This window comes from Stenella coeruleoalba, assembly GCF_951394435.1.
Source record: "Stenella coeruleoalba genome assembly, chromosome: 10".
Lineage (NCBI taxonomy): Eukaryota > Metazoa > Chordata > Mammalia > Artiodactyla > Delphinidae > Stenella > Stenella coeruleoalba.
In genome coordinates this window covers 83,501,937-83,517,721 of record NC_137156.1, presented here as the reverse complement: position 1 = coordinate 83,517,721, position 15,785 = coordinate 83,501,937, and the positions used below count along the sequence as shown (strand labels likewise).

General features: G+C 41.2%; 2 protein-coding genes across 9 annotated transcripts in view; one reads left to right on the top strand and one right to left on the bottom strand.

Moving 5' to 3' along the window:
• TAFA4 (TAFA chemokine like family member 4) overlaps positions 1-3,010 on the top strand; it is a 174,838-nt gene extending 171,828 nt beyond the window's left edge. For all 3 annotated transcript variants that reach the window (XM_079935047.1, XM_079935046.1, XM_079935045.1), the window contains one exon: positions 1,428-3,010. Coding sequence is in view for 1 of the 3 variants with exons in the window: in XM_079935045.1 (XP_079791171.1) it covers positions 1,428-1,439 (12 nt within the window). In the remaining 2 variants the exon portion in view is untranslated. The remainder of the gene's footprint in view (positions 1-1,427) is intronic.
• TAFA1 (TAFA chemokine like family member 1) overlaps positions 1-15,785 on the bottom strand; it is a 955,756-nt gene that overhangs the window by 30,743 nt on the left and 909,228 nt on the right. The window lies entirely within an intron of this gene.

Here is a 15,785-nt window from a genome sequence, read left to right as displayed (position 1 = left end):
ACCTCCATAAATACCTCCTTCCCTGACAACCCTCTAAGAAACACTAGCCTTCTGCCCTCCCTGCCCCAGTAATGGTCTCCAGAGTATTGCTTTACTTTCCTCCATAGCGCGTATCCCCTGTTGACATAGTATTTACCTATTTGTCCAGCCCTTTTCCTCTACAGTAGGAATCGGCAAGCGATGTCTTGCAAACCAGATGCAGCCTTTAGCTCACAGGCCATTAATAACAACAACAACAAACAGGGAAGAAGGAGCTTTACGTTTTAAATGATTGGGGAAAAAAAGCAAAAGGAATATATTTTATAACACATGAGAATTACATGAAATCCCAATTTCAACATCCATAAGGAAAGTATTATAGGGATAAAGCAACGCCCATTAATTTATGTATTGTCTCTGGCTGCTTTTGTGGTATAAAGGCAGAGCTGAGAAGTTGTGATAGTGACTATATGGCCCGCAACATGGAAAATATTTTATGGTTTGGTCTTTTAGAGAGAAAGTATACCAATCCCTATTCTAAGTTCTACGAGGACAGGGCTTCTAACTAAGTTCTACGAGGACAGGGTTTTTCATTTCGTTTGCTCTATAGTATTCCCCAGCACAAACAAAAGAGCAATTATAGTGTAGAATACATAAATCAAGGCCGTCTTTCAGTTAAAACATATGAGGTTTGAAAAAATACCTGATTGGGTCTAAAGCCCAGGCATGACGACTGTGTGATCAAATAATATAATTTACTTTAAAAGTATTTGGATGGTGTAGACATGTTAAAGTATTATGTTTTTATTTATGTATTCCCAGCTGATGTATTGATGATCTAACCTGTACAGTTTCTTACATGATGAAATCAAACTATAGAAACCGCAGGCCTGTTCCTAAGCCATAATGAGCCTGGGTGCTTAAAAATGGAAGAAACAACACACTTTTTAATGGATGTATGTTTCCAGTAAATACAGTAGTTTAATAAAAATAACCTATTTTTGAAAACGAGAGTTAACGTAAGTCTTAAAAGAGAACGAACAAAGGCAACGTTCTGATCCTGACGTACACTGATTTAACTCAGCATTCATTTGGACATATTTTAGCCCCATTAACAAAGCATGCTTAGCATGCATGAGTTAACTTGATGGGCAATGAATGTACCTAATCTGATGGGATTTTTTTATAACGCAACAAGATACAGAGCTAGGGTGCTAATACCATGTTGTGGAAGGCTTTGGGTGTGTTTTTCTTTGCAACCTCAAAGCAAGACATGTAAAGAAGAATTTGATTTGAGCAGGTGATTTGGCAAAGTTGGTTACTGATAAAGATGCCCACTATTAAATTCGATGCATGTGACACAGACAGGGATGTACGGGTCCGGTAACAGGAAGGGTCTCTTTGGTGGGTATGGGGTGTCAAACACTAACTTGTAAAATTCATTTTAGGTAACACGGTAGCAGAGAGAGAGGTGTGCTTCAACCCTGGAGGAGCGACAGGATGCAGCGCTCTCTTGTTTGGACTGTCCAGAGTCCTGGACTCTTTGCAGGAAGTCGTCTTGGATTTCACCCACATCACATTTGCATATCTGTGCTCTGAAGGGTGGCATTTGCTTAACTGTCCCAGCCTTCTCTGCTTCCTGATTTTAGTACAGTGAATTATACCTATGGGCTGCTGCACACACAACTGACATCCTATCTGGATTACTAAGGAACATACCTCCAAGAAACTCTGGAGGAACAAACTAGAGGTTTCAGAATGGACCACCTCTGAAGGAACACCGGGTCTTCAGTTTCTTTCTACATTTACAAAGGAGCACGGACCTGTTTCCGAGGATCCTCATTCTCTTCCTCTCTTGAACTCTACTTTAACGCAAGGGCTGAATGAAGTCTGAAAGGGGTCCAAATGACAAAACGTTTTGGCAGAACATTTTGGCATATATAGATTAAGGAACTCTGATTAACTGGTGATGAAAATTTATTTTATAAACCTGGAAGACTAGAAGGACTTATACCGGGGTTCTTGTGTGTGCAGTTGTATTATTGCTTTTGACGATCTAAAATCTTTGCATTAGAGGTTCTGTTGGCAGGTTAGCAGAAATCAAATGCTCCCATTTTAACTTCCGTGCGCCGTTTTACCGAGTACTAAGGAAGGGTGTCGATTGCAATAGTTTATAACCAAAGCTCTATCATGACATATCCACAACAGAAAGAAAACCTGTTGGGATTTTTATGGCTGCAGTGTAGTCAGGTCAATCATTGAAAATATAAACCAGTTCCTGTTTAGACCAAGGGTGGGTTCTTCGATCCAGTTTATGGCCATTATATTACCATATTTTGTTACCTCCAAAAGCCTTTGAATGCAGAATTTTTAGACTGTGATTTATTCCTAGCTCCTTCCCTACTTATGTGTTACTCATCTTCTTTCTTTAAATGTAAGTAAAACCTGAGTCATTCTTTTCTTGGTTTAATGATCCTGCAGCAGACGTGTCTCCACATACTCGCAGATGCTCTCATGCAGAAACACATTACAGATGAAAAGTGACCCAGATTTTAAATGCATAATGTTATTAAAACACATACCACTATAATAACATGGCATACATTTTATATACTAAGAAACGCCAAAAACATACTTTTTGCACAGGTGATTATCCCTGTCCTTTCACAGTTACGGGGGAAAATAATGCTATCATATTGTTTGCAGCAGTAACAATTACGTCTATTTGATTTTATTCTTGCAGAAGGAATGGGATGAGGTGATAGCTATTTGTTTGCTACATATTTTTGAATCTGACTGACTAGACGCTTACCAGAATTGTTACTCTCATGTTAGTAAGTAAAAAATTTGTTTTACTCATGGTGTATGGCGTATATACGTTTTGGGGATTATTTTATGCCTTAAGACATGGTGTTAACATTCTTAGGCTTGCAAATTTTTATTATAAATGTGAAAAACAACTATACACAAAGTTTCATGTTGGGGATGTTTACTATATGGCAAACTTGGCATTTATAGATAGATTACTACTTAGTTTCTTCTCCCAAACCTATCTAGCAGTAAGGAGAATTTAAAATGTAGGAAGATTTTATTAAGTTGAGGCACATTCATGATGTTCTACGTGTATTCTGCTGCCTTTAGTGTATAAGACCTTCCACTGTAAGAGAGCGAGTTTAAAAATAAGAGATTTCATGGCACATGAAATAATGTCTTAGTTTTTCAGCCACCCATCCGATCTTGTGCTCCAAATAAGATCCAGTGAAAATGACACTGATTCACCTTGAGGTTCGTTTCTAAGATATAAACTACTACCAGGGAATAAATAGTCCACTTGGGAAAATGGAAGGTATCAAAGCTGCCATTTCATCCATTATTGCTTCCAAGTGTTCTTTTTACCTAGTTTGCAAGTTAGCCCTGAAATGGGGCTTTCTTTGAGAAGCATTTTAGTGTTATCATTCCTTTTCTTTTCCTGTAGGGGAGTAGATAGGAGACTTTCCTGTTTTTTTACGAAATTTAAAGCAAAGATACCAGAGGAGGATATCAGTCATGTCAGGCTCAGGCCCTCTGATTGTGGCACATGTGGTCTCAATACCCGAGAGACATTCAATTCTTGTATCTTAGAACTTTCACCTGCCCAGCTAGGCTGCGAACTCAGCCAGGGTCTCTCCAAAGGAACCTGCAACCTCCTTGATTTTAGAGCACTCTCTCAGGTTCCGATCTGCTGCTCTAAAACATATATACCCTTTTAGCACACGCCCTTGGAAAATTGGAACTCTGTTCACACTTTAAATTCGACAGCACTTAATAAACCTTCCCAAGACCCCTCGGAGTTGTTGGGGAAATTGTCCACCCTTATACACACAAATGTATATAGCTGACCCTTTGTGTACTATGCTATTGAATTTCCACTTGAGTTTAAAAGAATAACTATTCTTTTTTATTTATTAAAAGAAGACTATTGGAAACCCACGGCTAACATCATTCCCAGCAGTGAAAAACTGAAAGCATTCCCTCTAAGATCAGGAAAAAGGCAAGGATGTCCACTGTCACCACTTTTATTCAACATAGTTTTGGAAGTCCTTCTTTGTCAGAGAAGAAAAAAATACAAGGAATCCAAATCAGAAAAGAAGTAGTAAAACTGTCACTGTTTGCAGATGACATGATACTAAACATAGAGAATCCTGAAGATGCTACCAGAAAACTACTAAGACTCATCAGTGAATTCAGTAAAGTTGCAGAATACAAAATTAATACACAGAAATCTGTTGCATTTCTGTACACTGACAACGAAAGATCAGAAAGAGAAATTCAAGAAACAATCTGATTTACCATCGCATCAAAAAGAATAAAATACCTAGGAATAAACCTACCTAAGGAGACAAGAGACCTCTACTCTGAAAGTTATAAGACACTGATGAAAGAAACTGGAGATGACACAAACAGATGGAAGGATATTCCATGTTCTTGGAGTGGAAAAATCAATACTTTGAAAATGACTATAGTACTCAGAGCAATTGACAGATTGAGTGCAATCCCTATCAAATTACCAATGGCATTTTTTAGAGAATTAGAACAAAAATTTTTCACAGGGCTCCCCTGGTGGCACAGTGGTTGAGAGTCTGCCTGCTGATGCAGGGGACAGGGGTTCATGCCCCAATCTGGGAGGATCCCACATGCCGTGGAGCGGCTGGGCCTGTAAGCCGTGGCTGCTGGGTCTGCACGTCCGGAGCCTGTACTCCGCAACGGGAGAGGCCACAACAGTGAGAGGCCCGCATACCGCAAAAAAAAAAAAAGAATTTTTTTTTGCACAATTTGTATGGAAACACAAAAGATCCCCAAAAGCCAAAGCAATCCTGAGAAAGAACGATGGAGCTGGAGGAATTGCACTCCTTGACTTCAGACTATACTACAAAGCTATAGTCATCAAAACAGTATGGTAACAGCACAAAAACAGAAATATAGATCAGTGGAACAGGATGAGAAATCCCAGAAATAAACTCATGCACCTATGGTCAAGTAATCCACAACAAAGGAGGCAAGAATATGCAATGGAGAAAAGACAGTCTCTTCAATAAGTGGTGCCGGGAAAACGGGACAGCTACATGTAAAAGAAATTAGAATATTCTCTACCACCATCCATAAAAGTAAACGGACCAAAGCCCTAAATGTAAGGCTAGACACTATAAAACTCTAAGAGGAAAACATAGATGGAACAGCCTTTGACATAAATTGCAGCAGTATCTTTTTTGATCCACCTCCTAGAGTAATGAAAATAAAAACAAACAAATGGGACCTAATTAAACTTAAAAGCTTTTGCACAGCAAAGGAAACCATAAACAAAACAAAAAAACAACCCACAGGATGGAAGAAAATATTTGCAAACATAGCGACCGACGACGAGGGCTTAATCTCCAAAATATACAGACAGCTCATGCAGCTCTATGTCAAAAAAAAGAAAAAGAAAAATCAAAGAAGGGACTGAAGATCTAAACAGACATTTCTCCAGAGAAGACATACAGATGGCCAAAAAGCACATGAAAAGATGCTCAACATCACTAATTATCAGAGACATGCAAATCAAAACTACAATGAAGTATCACCTCACACCAGTAAGGCTAGCCATCATCAAAAAGTCTACAAACAATAAATGCTGGCGAGGGTGTGGAGAAAAGGGAACCCTCTTGCACTGTTGGTGGGAATGTAAATTGATACAGCCACTATGGAGAACAGTATGGAGGTTCCTTAAGAAACTGAAAATAGAACTACCGTAGGACCCAGCAATCCCACTACTGGGCATATACCCTGAGAAAACCATAATTCAACAAGAGACATGTACCACAATGTTCCCTGCAGCACTATTTACAATAGCCAGGACATGGAAGCAACCTAAGTGTCCATCGACAGAGGAATGGATAAAGAAGATATGGTACATACATACAATGGGATATTAGTCATAAAAAAGAATGAAATACTGCCATTTGCAGAAACATGGAAGGACCTAGAGATGATGGTACTAAGTGAAGTAAGTCAGACCAAGAAAGACAAATATCATATGATATCACTTATAGGTGGAATTTAAAAATCGATACCAAAGAACTAATTTGCAAAAGAGAATCAGACTCACAGGCTTAGAAAACAAACTTACGGTTACCAAAGGGGAAAGGTGGGAGGAGGGATAAATTAGGAGGTTGGGATTAACATATATGCACTAATATATACAAAATAGATAATCAAGAACGACCTACTGTAGAGCACAGGGAACTCTACTCAACACTCTGTAATAACCTATATGGGAAAAGATTCCGAAAAAGAACAGGTATCTGTACATACAGGATGGGATCATGTTGCTGCACACCATAAACACACACAGCGTCATAAATCATCTGTAGTACTCACCCCCAAATTAATTTTAAAAAATTAAGACATGCCTACCCTCTTCCCCTCAGGCCTCGAAAAACTGGGCGGCTGTCACATCCCTGGAGCCTGAGCAGGCTTGGGGTCTAAGGGCTGTCCTGGTTCTAAGGGAACTGGGGAGGATGCGCCAGCAAATGAGCCCTGCCCCCTCGGACCTGGAGTGCCTGCTTCCCTCTGGATGGGACCACAATCTCCAGATCCAGATGGGCCCTCCTACAGCTAAAGCAAGCCCAGTGCACGCAAAGGATGGTGGAGCCTCTGGGTTGGATTAGCTTTGAAATGTCCCCAGGTCTCCATGTCTCCTGGTGGTGGGGTTCCCACCCTCAAGCCTCCTTCCTTAGAGTCGCCTCACCTGCACAAGACAGCACCCTTGCCGCAGCGGTTATGCAGGGTTGGGATTTTGCCCGGGGCAGGGTGGGTGGTGAAAGGCGAGGGGAAAGAAGTAATGAGACACAAGCCCTTGGGTGTGTGTGCTGGCACCTTCAGCTCTAAATTATAACCCAGGAACGCGAAGGCTCTGGTTGCCTGAGTAACCGGAGTTGGGCATGAAGAAATGCTGCCGCCTTGTGGCCATTTTCCATAACAACAATTTCACACTTCAGAGTCACAAGGCCTGCAGGGCTGTAAAGGACAGCCTGCGTTCAAGAAATGCCCTGGGGTAGGTAATCCAAGAAGAATTCAAAACAGGGCTGACGTGCAAGAAGCCGATTTCAAGTGGTAAATTTTACTCAAACTATTTTTTTTAAAAAAGCACATGAAAAGATGCTCAACGTCTCTAATTATTAGAGAAATGCAAACCAAAACTGCAAATCAGAATGGCCATCAGCAAAAAGTCTACAAATAATAAATGCTGGAGAGGGTGTGGAGAGAAGGGAACCCTCCTACACTGTAGGGGAAAATGTAAATTGGTACAGCCACTATGGAGTTTCCTTAAAAAACTAAAAATAGAGCTACCATTTGATCCAGCAATCCCACTCCTGGGTATACATCCGGAAAAAACCCATAATTCGAAAACATACATGCACCCCAATGTTCACTGCAGCACTATTTACAATAGCTGAGACATGGAAGCAACCTAAACATCCATCAACGGAGGATAAAGAAGATGTGGTGCATATATACGATGGAATACTACTCAGCCACAAAAAAGAAGGAAATAATGCCATTTGCAGCAACATGGATGGACCTAGAGATTATCATACGAAGGGAATTAAGTCAGACAGAGAAAGACAAATATTATATGCTATCACTCATATGTGGAATCTAATTTTTTTACAAGTGATACAAATGAACTTACTTACAAAAGGGAAACAGACTGACAGATATCGGAAGCAAACTTACAGTTACCAAAAGGGAAACATGGGGCAGGCGGAGGGATAAATCAGGAGCTTGGGATGAACACATACACCCTACTATACATAAGATAGATAACCAACAGGGACCTACTGTATAGCACAGGGAACTCTACTCAGTATTCTGTAATAACCTGTATTGAGACAAGAATCTAAAAAAAACAATGAATATATATATATGTATAACTGCATCACTTTGCTGTACACCTGAAACTAACAACATTGTAAGTCAACTATACTCCAATAAAATTTTAAATAAAAACCAAAGAACAATAAAAAAAATACTGTTGGCCTGGGATAAAATGATTAAAAAATTGAACTGCTCATTACTATGACTTAGACTGTAAGCAACTATAAGGTTCCATGTAGCACTGTGTACACTGGCAGAACACCAGCCCTGCTCCACGTAAGGTTTAGTTAGAGGCTGCCTCAGGGCAGATGCATCCCAGGTATATGTTCCACGGATTTTGAAGGTTTCCTGGAGATGCAGTGACGCTAAGCCCATATTCTTCCGCGTCAATGCTATTGGGTGGAGGGGAGACGGCAGCCCCTTCGATGGGCATGCACAACCCACCCCCCGGTCCGATGCCATGACTACTTGGCCAGTCCCCCTCACTTGAATTTTTGCTCATACTATGGAATTTTGTAAAGAATTTGTGGGTGCACAAGGTTGGGAATTGCCTCCTGTGGAAACGACCTCATCAAAATGCCTGTGTCATAGATAATTTCTCCAAGATTAGAAAATGTTTCTGCACAGAATTCCTAGTGATGGGCAATTAGGGACTCACTGACCAAGGATTAATCCACAGCTAGTCTGGTAACTGCCTTCACCATTTTGGGTCTCTCTGAAATAGGCAAAGCATTATTAAGAGGTGTACCTAAAGCCTGTGGGTTCTTCTATACTAGGCGTTGGCAAACGGCGGTCAAATCCAGCCTGCCCGGGTTTGTTAATAAAGGGGTGTTAGAACACAACCATGCCGTTCATTTGTGTAGAAGCTGGAGTTTTGCGCTACAACAGCAGAGAAGACTAGTTGTGATAGAGCCCACGCGACCCACAAATTCTAAAATATTTAGTCTTTGCTCCTTTGCAGAGAAGTTGGCCAGTCTATGTTCTATACAATGGAAGAACGTGATGTTATTGTATGAGTTCATGGGAACCTGGTAACAGAATGGCAAAGATTTGAGGCTCTGGAGACAGACAAATCGAAGTATGGAAATGGGCTCTGCCACTCATCTTTCAAAGTTTTCTACTCCATCAACTGCAGTTCCTTCATAAAATAGGGATGTCAGGATAATGATATATACACCCTGCAGGAGTTTTTTGATAAGAATTTTCTATCAACAAACTCTTAGCAGGGTGGCGAGCAAATAATAGGTTCTTGATAAAGTTGTGCCTCTGGGATGAGTAATTCATAATCCAAGTAGTCACCTCACAGAGAAAAGGAGAAGCAAGTCGCAGGCCCTGGGCTCAAAACGGGGGTGTAAGGTTTAAGTGGACACCACTGACAGAAAATCGGGGCCAGATGAGACTAGACCTTAAAGCGTTCTCTCCCTGTTTTCAAGTCAGTAAAAACTGAGAAAGCAGAGCGAGGACAAACTCGGCAAACAACTCAAGGAACACTGCCTCCCCTTGACCTTGGCTGTCTATCTGGCAGAGAACTGAAGATGCTTATGCTTTCTGCATGGACATGTCAATGTCTTGAGTCTGCAGTACCTACCTGATAGAAGTCAGAGCACCACTGCAGAGAAAGATGTACTACACGGGGATGCCGATTTGAATCTGCAACCCGAGGTGACAGATGTAGGACATACACGTGAACACCGTTCTTTCAGGTTCATCGTGTAAAAAACTCAAGCCCCATCCAGCAGCTACATGAAAGGAAACAGCCATTTCAAGTTACAAAGTAATCTTGTAAACAGAAACTTGGAACAAAAGAGCCCCTTAAATAATTGATGAATAGTTACTGAAGCATATTGGACAGTCTTTGTAGTATTGATTCGGGGCTGTGAACAAAACAAGCTCATGCTTGAGATTTCTTCCTCTCCTCTTTGCTGCTATGAATATTCATAGCCTGCTTCCCTGTGAGGAATGTGCAGTGGTATTTCTTTTGTATTGTTTACCCGGACCTGGACCTCTGCTCTCTGTGGATAGGGTCTGTGACCTGTCCTTTAATGATCAGCTTTGATTTTCTTAATGAGGGATTATCACAATAGTTCAGGACACTGAATTATTAATTGAATAACTGTATTTAACAGCCAAGGAATGGAAGCAAGCCAATGAACTTGGGTCCTCTACTTGCAAATCTGAAATCCTCCTCTCAGGAGTTCAGTCTGCATCTCTGAACCTGCCTGCCGTCTTTCTGAACTGCGTCTTCATCCTTGCTTTGTTACATCTATTAAGTTCAACATTGAGTGTTTTACAGCCCATTCACAGACGTCACAGAAAATTTAATCATGCCCTTACTATTTCAGCGTTGCAATAACTGAAAAGAAAACATAAAAAATAATTCATCCTGTCTCTCTTCACACACAAATCAATAGAGTGGACTGCTTAGGTCAGCTCAGTGGGGGCATGGGTTGAAATAGGAATCAGGACAATACTTTGGAACATTTAAATATTTGTGAGCTCCATGTATCTGACAGAGGGCTGAAACGGATCCTTAGTGCCACAGTAAAGAAAGGGGAGTAAAACCACTACGTCTCAGCTGGAGAAGAAGTTCGTGACAACTCTTGAAACTGTCAGAGTCAGAAAAATTGGTATCTGATGCTGCCAAACGCTATTTCAATCACTGTCTTTTCTGATTCGCTACGAGAGCACAGATGAAGAGTGGGAATAGAGCAGGGGATCTTTAAAAGATGCTATGTCTGATGTTCTCGAGGGAAGGGGACTTTGCCTGTGGCAGGTCAGTACAGATGGCTCTGATGTGGTGATGCAGGCCCTTGGGCTGTGGTCAGAGAGAGTGAAGTAGAAAGGGGTTTGCATGTGCTTTGGAGTGCTCTCATTTGACTAACCATTACATAGAAGACTGGTGTACAAGGTCTTCCCATTTGTTACTCCATTCATCTTCCTGTGCTTTAAAGAGAGCTGTGTCAGTTTCTCTTCTCCCTCCTGCCATTTCAGATGCAGAAAGGGGTCCAAAGGGGGAAGGGAAATCTCTTCAGGCTCAGAGTAGGACCTGGAAGGCAGATCTACTCAACAGGAAAAGATTTGTAGCAATTAATAGATTTGACTCCATACAAAGCAAAACTTTGTGCATGACCAAACCACATAGACCCAACTAAAAGTCAAAGTGGGAAAAGTATTTAGAGCTTGTATTGGCAGACAAATATTAATATCCTTGCAAAACTTTTACAAACTGCTAAGCAAAAGATGAGCACCTCAATCGAAAAGCAAACAAAAGGTGTAATAATTCACAAAAGAAGAAATACAGAAAGGCCAAGTGGTTTGCAATTTTTGATGAATACTTGAAATTGTACAGTCTTTCAAGTCAGTTTGGCCGATATTAAAAAGAAAGAATATCTAACAGGAGTTGCAGGGGTGTGATGTTACCCTGTACATATTGCATCAAGAGGCTTAGCAGTCAACCTTCCTGACTCAGGGTTTCTACTTGCAGGAACATAAGAAATTACGAGGCCAAGTGGCATGAACAAGAATATGAATCCCAGAATTCTTCATAAGGGCAAAAAGCAATCAGAAATCCTACATCATCATCAAAAAGGGCTGTACTTCTGGTTCTGGGCACTCCTGCTTATCTCAACAAAAATCCCTGGACAAAACACATTAAAATCCTGGCAGGGTCAAAGACGGACGACAGGCAGACTAGCTAGGGACCTTGGGACTCAAGTGCCAACTAAAAATTGTCACTTGCCATCTGGTTATGGAAGAATGAAGTCACTGGCCACTGCAGCCACTAACCTTCAATACACCCTAAAGGAGTTCAGGGTGGAGATCAGGAAGAAGACACTCTGGGCTCTGGGAAAAACTGGCAGAACAGGACTTCAGATAGTAAGACATTTTTCAGGAGAAGATTTTATGAGCCCAAATTCTTGCACCTTCTCATATCTAGAAAAGCACTAAAATCATTAATGGAGACCTCTGCTCCTTTGGACTAGCAGCTAACTTCTTGTGACCAGCAGTAACCTGTCAAAGTGTGTGCCTGACTGCACGCACCCCCTTCACCAAAATCACCGTATACTGACCTCCCCCCTACCTCTCTAGAGCAGTTCCTCAGAGCTATCTGAGAGGCTGTCTCCCAGGCTATAGTCCTCATTTTGCCCCAAGGAATAACTGAGGAGTGAGGTTCTGGAGTTGCTGTTTTTTCCTTGTGTTCTGTGCAACCCAGCTGGGTGCTGGAGAAGCCTGCAACCCAGAAATGCCAAAGGGTGCAGACAAAACACAGCCCCCCTCCAAAACCTGCTTTCTTTCACGCCAAGGACTCAGAAAAGGGCAATCCAAACGAGCAGAAACCATTAGCCGTATCTGCCTGTTCTTGAGTGAACATCATGAAAACCCTCTGTAGCCACTCCCTCCCCAAATGGGTACTGCAGCTGGGGGATCTGCGGGTGGAACTCTGTCCTTCATCCCCATCTCCCAGTGTTGAGCGTGTCCCTCCCCTGCAGGGCTGGGGGATGAATTCACACTTCCTCCACTTTCTTGTGGTGGGAACGCGGTGTACCCCGCTCCTTTGTAGCCCATGGGCAGAGCCCTGTCTCCTGCATTCCCTGTTATGGTAATCAGACAGCACTCCTTCCGCATAGAGCCTGCTGGCAAAAAATCGCAGCCTGTTTTCACCATGGAGTGGAAAATAATAAGGCAACTTTCCTCTTCTGTGGGCAGAACTCTGACTTGCACCCTCACGCCACCACGGTGATAATGAGGGGAGACTTTGGTCCCGTGGAGCCTGTAGGCAAAATTTTGATTCAATCTTCTCTTCAGGAACAAGGTGACCCCTCCTGTCCTAGGTCTGTCACTGCATAAGACTCTGTCCTCTTTCCCCATCCTGCAGGAATGATATATGTCTCTCCCCTTCCCACCTCCAGCCACCAGTGGGGACACTATAGGGTGGACTCCTATCATCTAAGTAACACGCAAGTGAGGGGAACAGGTTTATAAAACCACTGCACAGGTTTTATAAACTAAACTGATATTTGAACCATAAACCACAAGAGTGAACCGGGATATGTCTTTAGAACCTAATAGGTTGATTAGAAGATTTAAATAGGAACCAGATTCTAATAATGTAATATTCCAAAGCCTAGGATGCAGTCCACAATTACTGATCATACCAAGAAAAAGGAAAATCTCAACTCAAAGGAGAAAATGTGATCAATGGACGCTAACACGGAGAAGACATAGATTTTGCAATTTTCTAATGTTTTTCAAGCAGGTGTCATAAAAATGCTGCAACAGGCAATTATGAACACTCAAGAAGCAAATTGAAAAATAGCCTATCTCAACAATAAAATAGATGACACAAAGAAGAACCAAATTAAAATTTTAGAATTGAAAAACACAATAGATAAAACATTTTAAAAACTCACTGGATGGGTTTCATGGCAGAATTGAAATAAGGAAAGCCTCAATGAACTTGAAGATAGGCTAAAAGAAAGCATCTAATCTGAACAACAGAGAGGAAATTGATTGAAATAGAATAAACTGAGCCCCAGGGACTCGTGATGCAGTAACAAGAGATCTAACATTCATGTCCTCGGAGGCCCACAGGGAGAGTAGAGGGAATATGGAGCTCAAAAAATATTTAAAAAATGGCTGAAAACTTCCCAAATTTGACAACAGACATAAACTTACAGATGCAACAGTACGTGTGTGAATGTAAGTTTTTGTTTCTCTGGGATAAATACCCAGGGGTGCACTTACTGGGTTGCATGGTAGATATATGTTTAGCTTTATAAGTTGCCAAACTTTTACAGACTTGTGGTACCATCCTACATTTCCACCAGCGCTGTGTGAGAAATCTAGTTACTCTACATCCTCAGCAGCTTCGTACAGGTGATTCTGATTTTTTTACAGTAGTTATGATGTGCAGCATCACAAGGGCCGCTCAGTGAATGGACACTGAATCACTGCTTCTATGGGAAACACGGGGCTATCTTCCTACGGGCCTCCAGTCACAACATTTCATCAACGGATCAGTACGTTACCTTTTTCAATGTATCTTTCTGTTTAAGGACACCCTATGTAATATGTGAATGTGGACCGATGAACATTGAACGCATGGCCAACAGCACTATAACTTGTGCTGGAACGAAGCTTATTTAACACACATATTTTCTCCATAAGGCACATCACAGCCTTCTTGTGTGTAGACGCGCTAGCCAGGAGGCCACTTTAACAGTGAGTTCACCAACAAAAAAGCACAAGAAGACAAGAAAACGTGGTGCTAAACAGACTGCGTAAAGGACACTCATTTACAGTATGAGAGCTGAAACCAGAAGGCAGAGTGTCCCCAGGCTCAACCTCCACTGTGAACGTTCGCTTTGGGTGACTAAAATTTTTCACCGCTCTGTGCAGACACACGTCCAAATGCCTATGAAAGCACTGAGAGTATTGATTTTGGGGTTACAAGTAAATAGTGGCCAGTAGACAAATTCACAGATTTGAGAACCTCACTAATTCAGAATTCATGAAAAATAAGGACTGATTAAACTACCATCACTTTTCTGGTTTTGACATGATACTATAGTTATGTAAGATATTATTATTAGAAAAATCCGGTTGAAAGGTACACATAAACTCTACTGTCTTTGTAACTTTCTGTGACCCTTAAACTATTTCAAAATAAAAGGTTATTATAAAGAAGAGGTGGCGAAATATGGTATCTCCAAGCAATAAGTATTATAGAGCCATTAAAACGTTACTGATTTACATTGAACTCTCTAGTATAATCCCATTTTATTAAAATACAGGCATGGATCTCATATATAAAATGTTAAGTGAAAGGAGGATGGGTGGCTTTAAGTTTCTTCTTTACACAATCTTTCTTTGAGACAAGTTCACTAATATAGTTAATCTCCAACTGATCTCCCTTCAGATATTCCCTTGGTTTACCTAGTCATTCTAACTTAAACTGAGTTATTATTCCATTGCAGGGAGGACAATCCAGGTAGCTAGAAATGACATTCTGTTTGACTGTTAAAACTCTCCAAGATGATCGCTTTCAACTTGGTCTCTCAAATATAAGTCTCACCAACCTAGAGATGTCATGTGTCAGAATGTTTGGAAAGAGATGTGTGTAGCCATCAGAGTTCATCTATTATCTTTCCATCTGATCCCTCACATTCCAGATTTTGACGCAAGCCCGAAACATCTTTGGTTCCAGGGTACAGAAATCACTAGAGAGAAAAAGGGAACTGATATGTATTGAACATCCGGTATGAGTAGGGCGCAACATTGTAGCTCACCAGTATTTGCCAGATGAAAAGACTGAGTCTTAGAAAGAATGAAAAGCCACCCTGAAGACACAGAAAGTGTCAGAGCTAAGACTCACACCTTCTGTCATGTTCCTACCTAGTCTTTCTTAGAGGTTTGCACTTTGCGAGAAAATGTTAGTAAATAGTAATGTCAGGACCCTCAGGTCATTCTCAGTGCCTTAAAGCTTGAGCAACCCGCCTCCCCCCAGAGAAGGCACTGTAAAAATAAAGTCACATCAGGGTGGTGATAATAGAAGTCAAAAGGAGAGAGACTCGGAGCCTAATGCTATAATTAATTTTGTAATTACATAAGACTGTCCAGAACGGGGAAGGTGAGTTCTTAGAAAGTAAATAAATTTAAATGAGAATTACTTAACTAAAAATTTGATAAGATACTAATTGGTTTTAGTAAAAAGACATTATGTGAGGTATAGTCAGCAAGACTGCTGAAATGAGAAAGTACGTGTCTTTGAGTTTAATAGAACAGTCATCCCAACTGCTGAGACCCTGGCTCAGCAGAAAATCGGAGCCAACAGGATGCAATTAGCTAAAAGGAGGTTGTTTTTCACAGGCTAAGAGGAGGATCAAGTAGGGCCTGGGGGAAAATCTCTT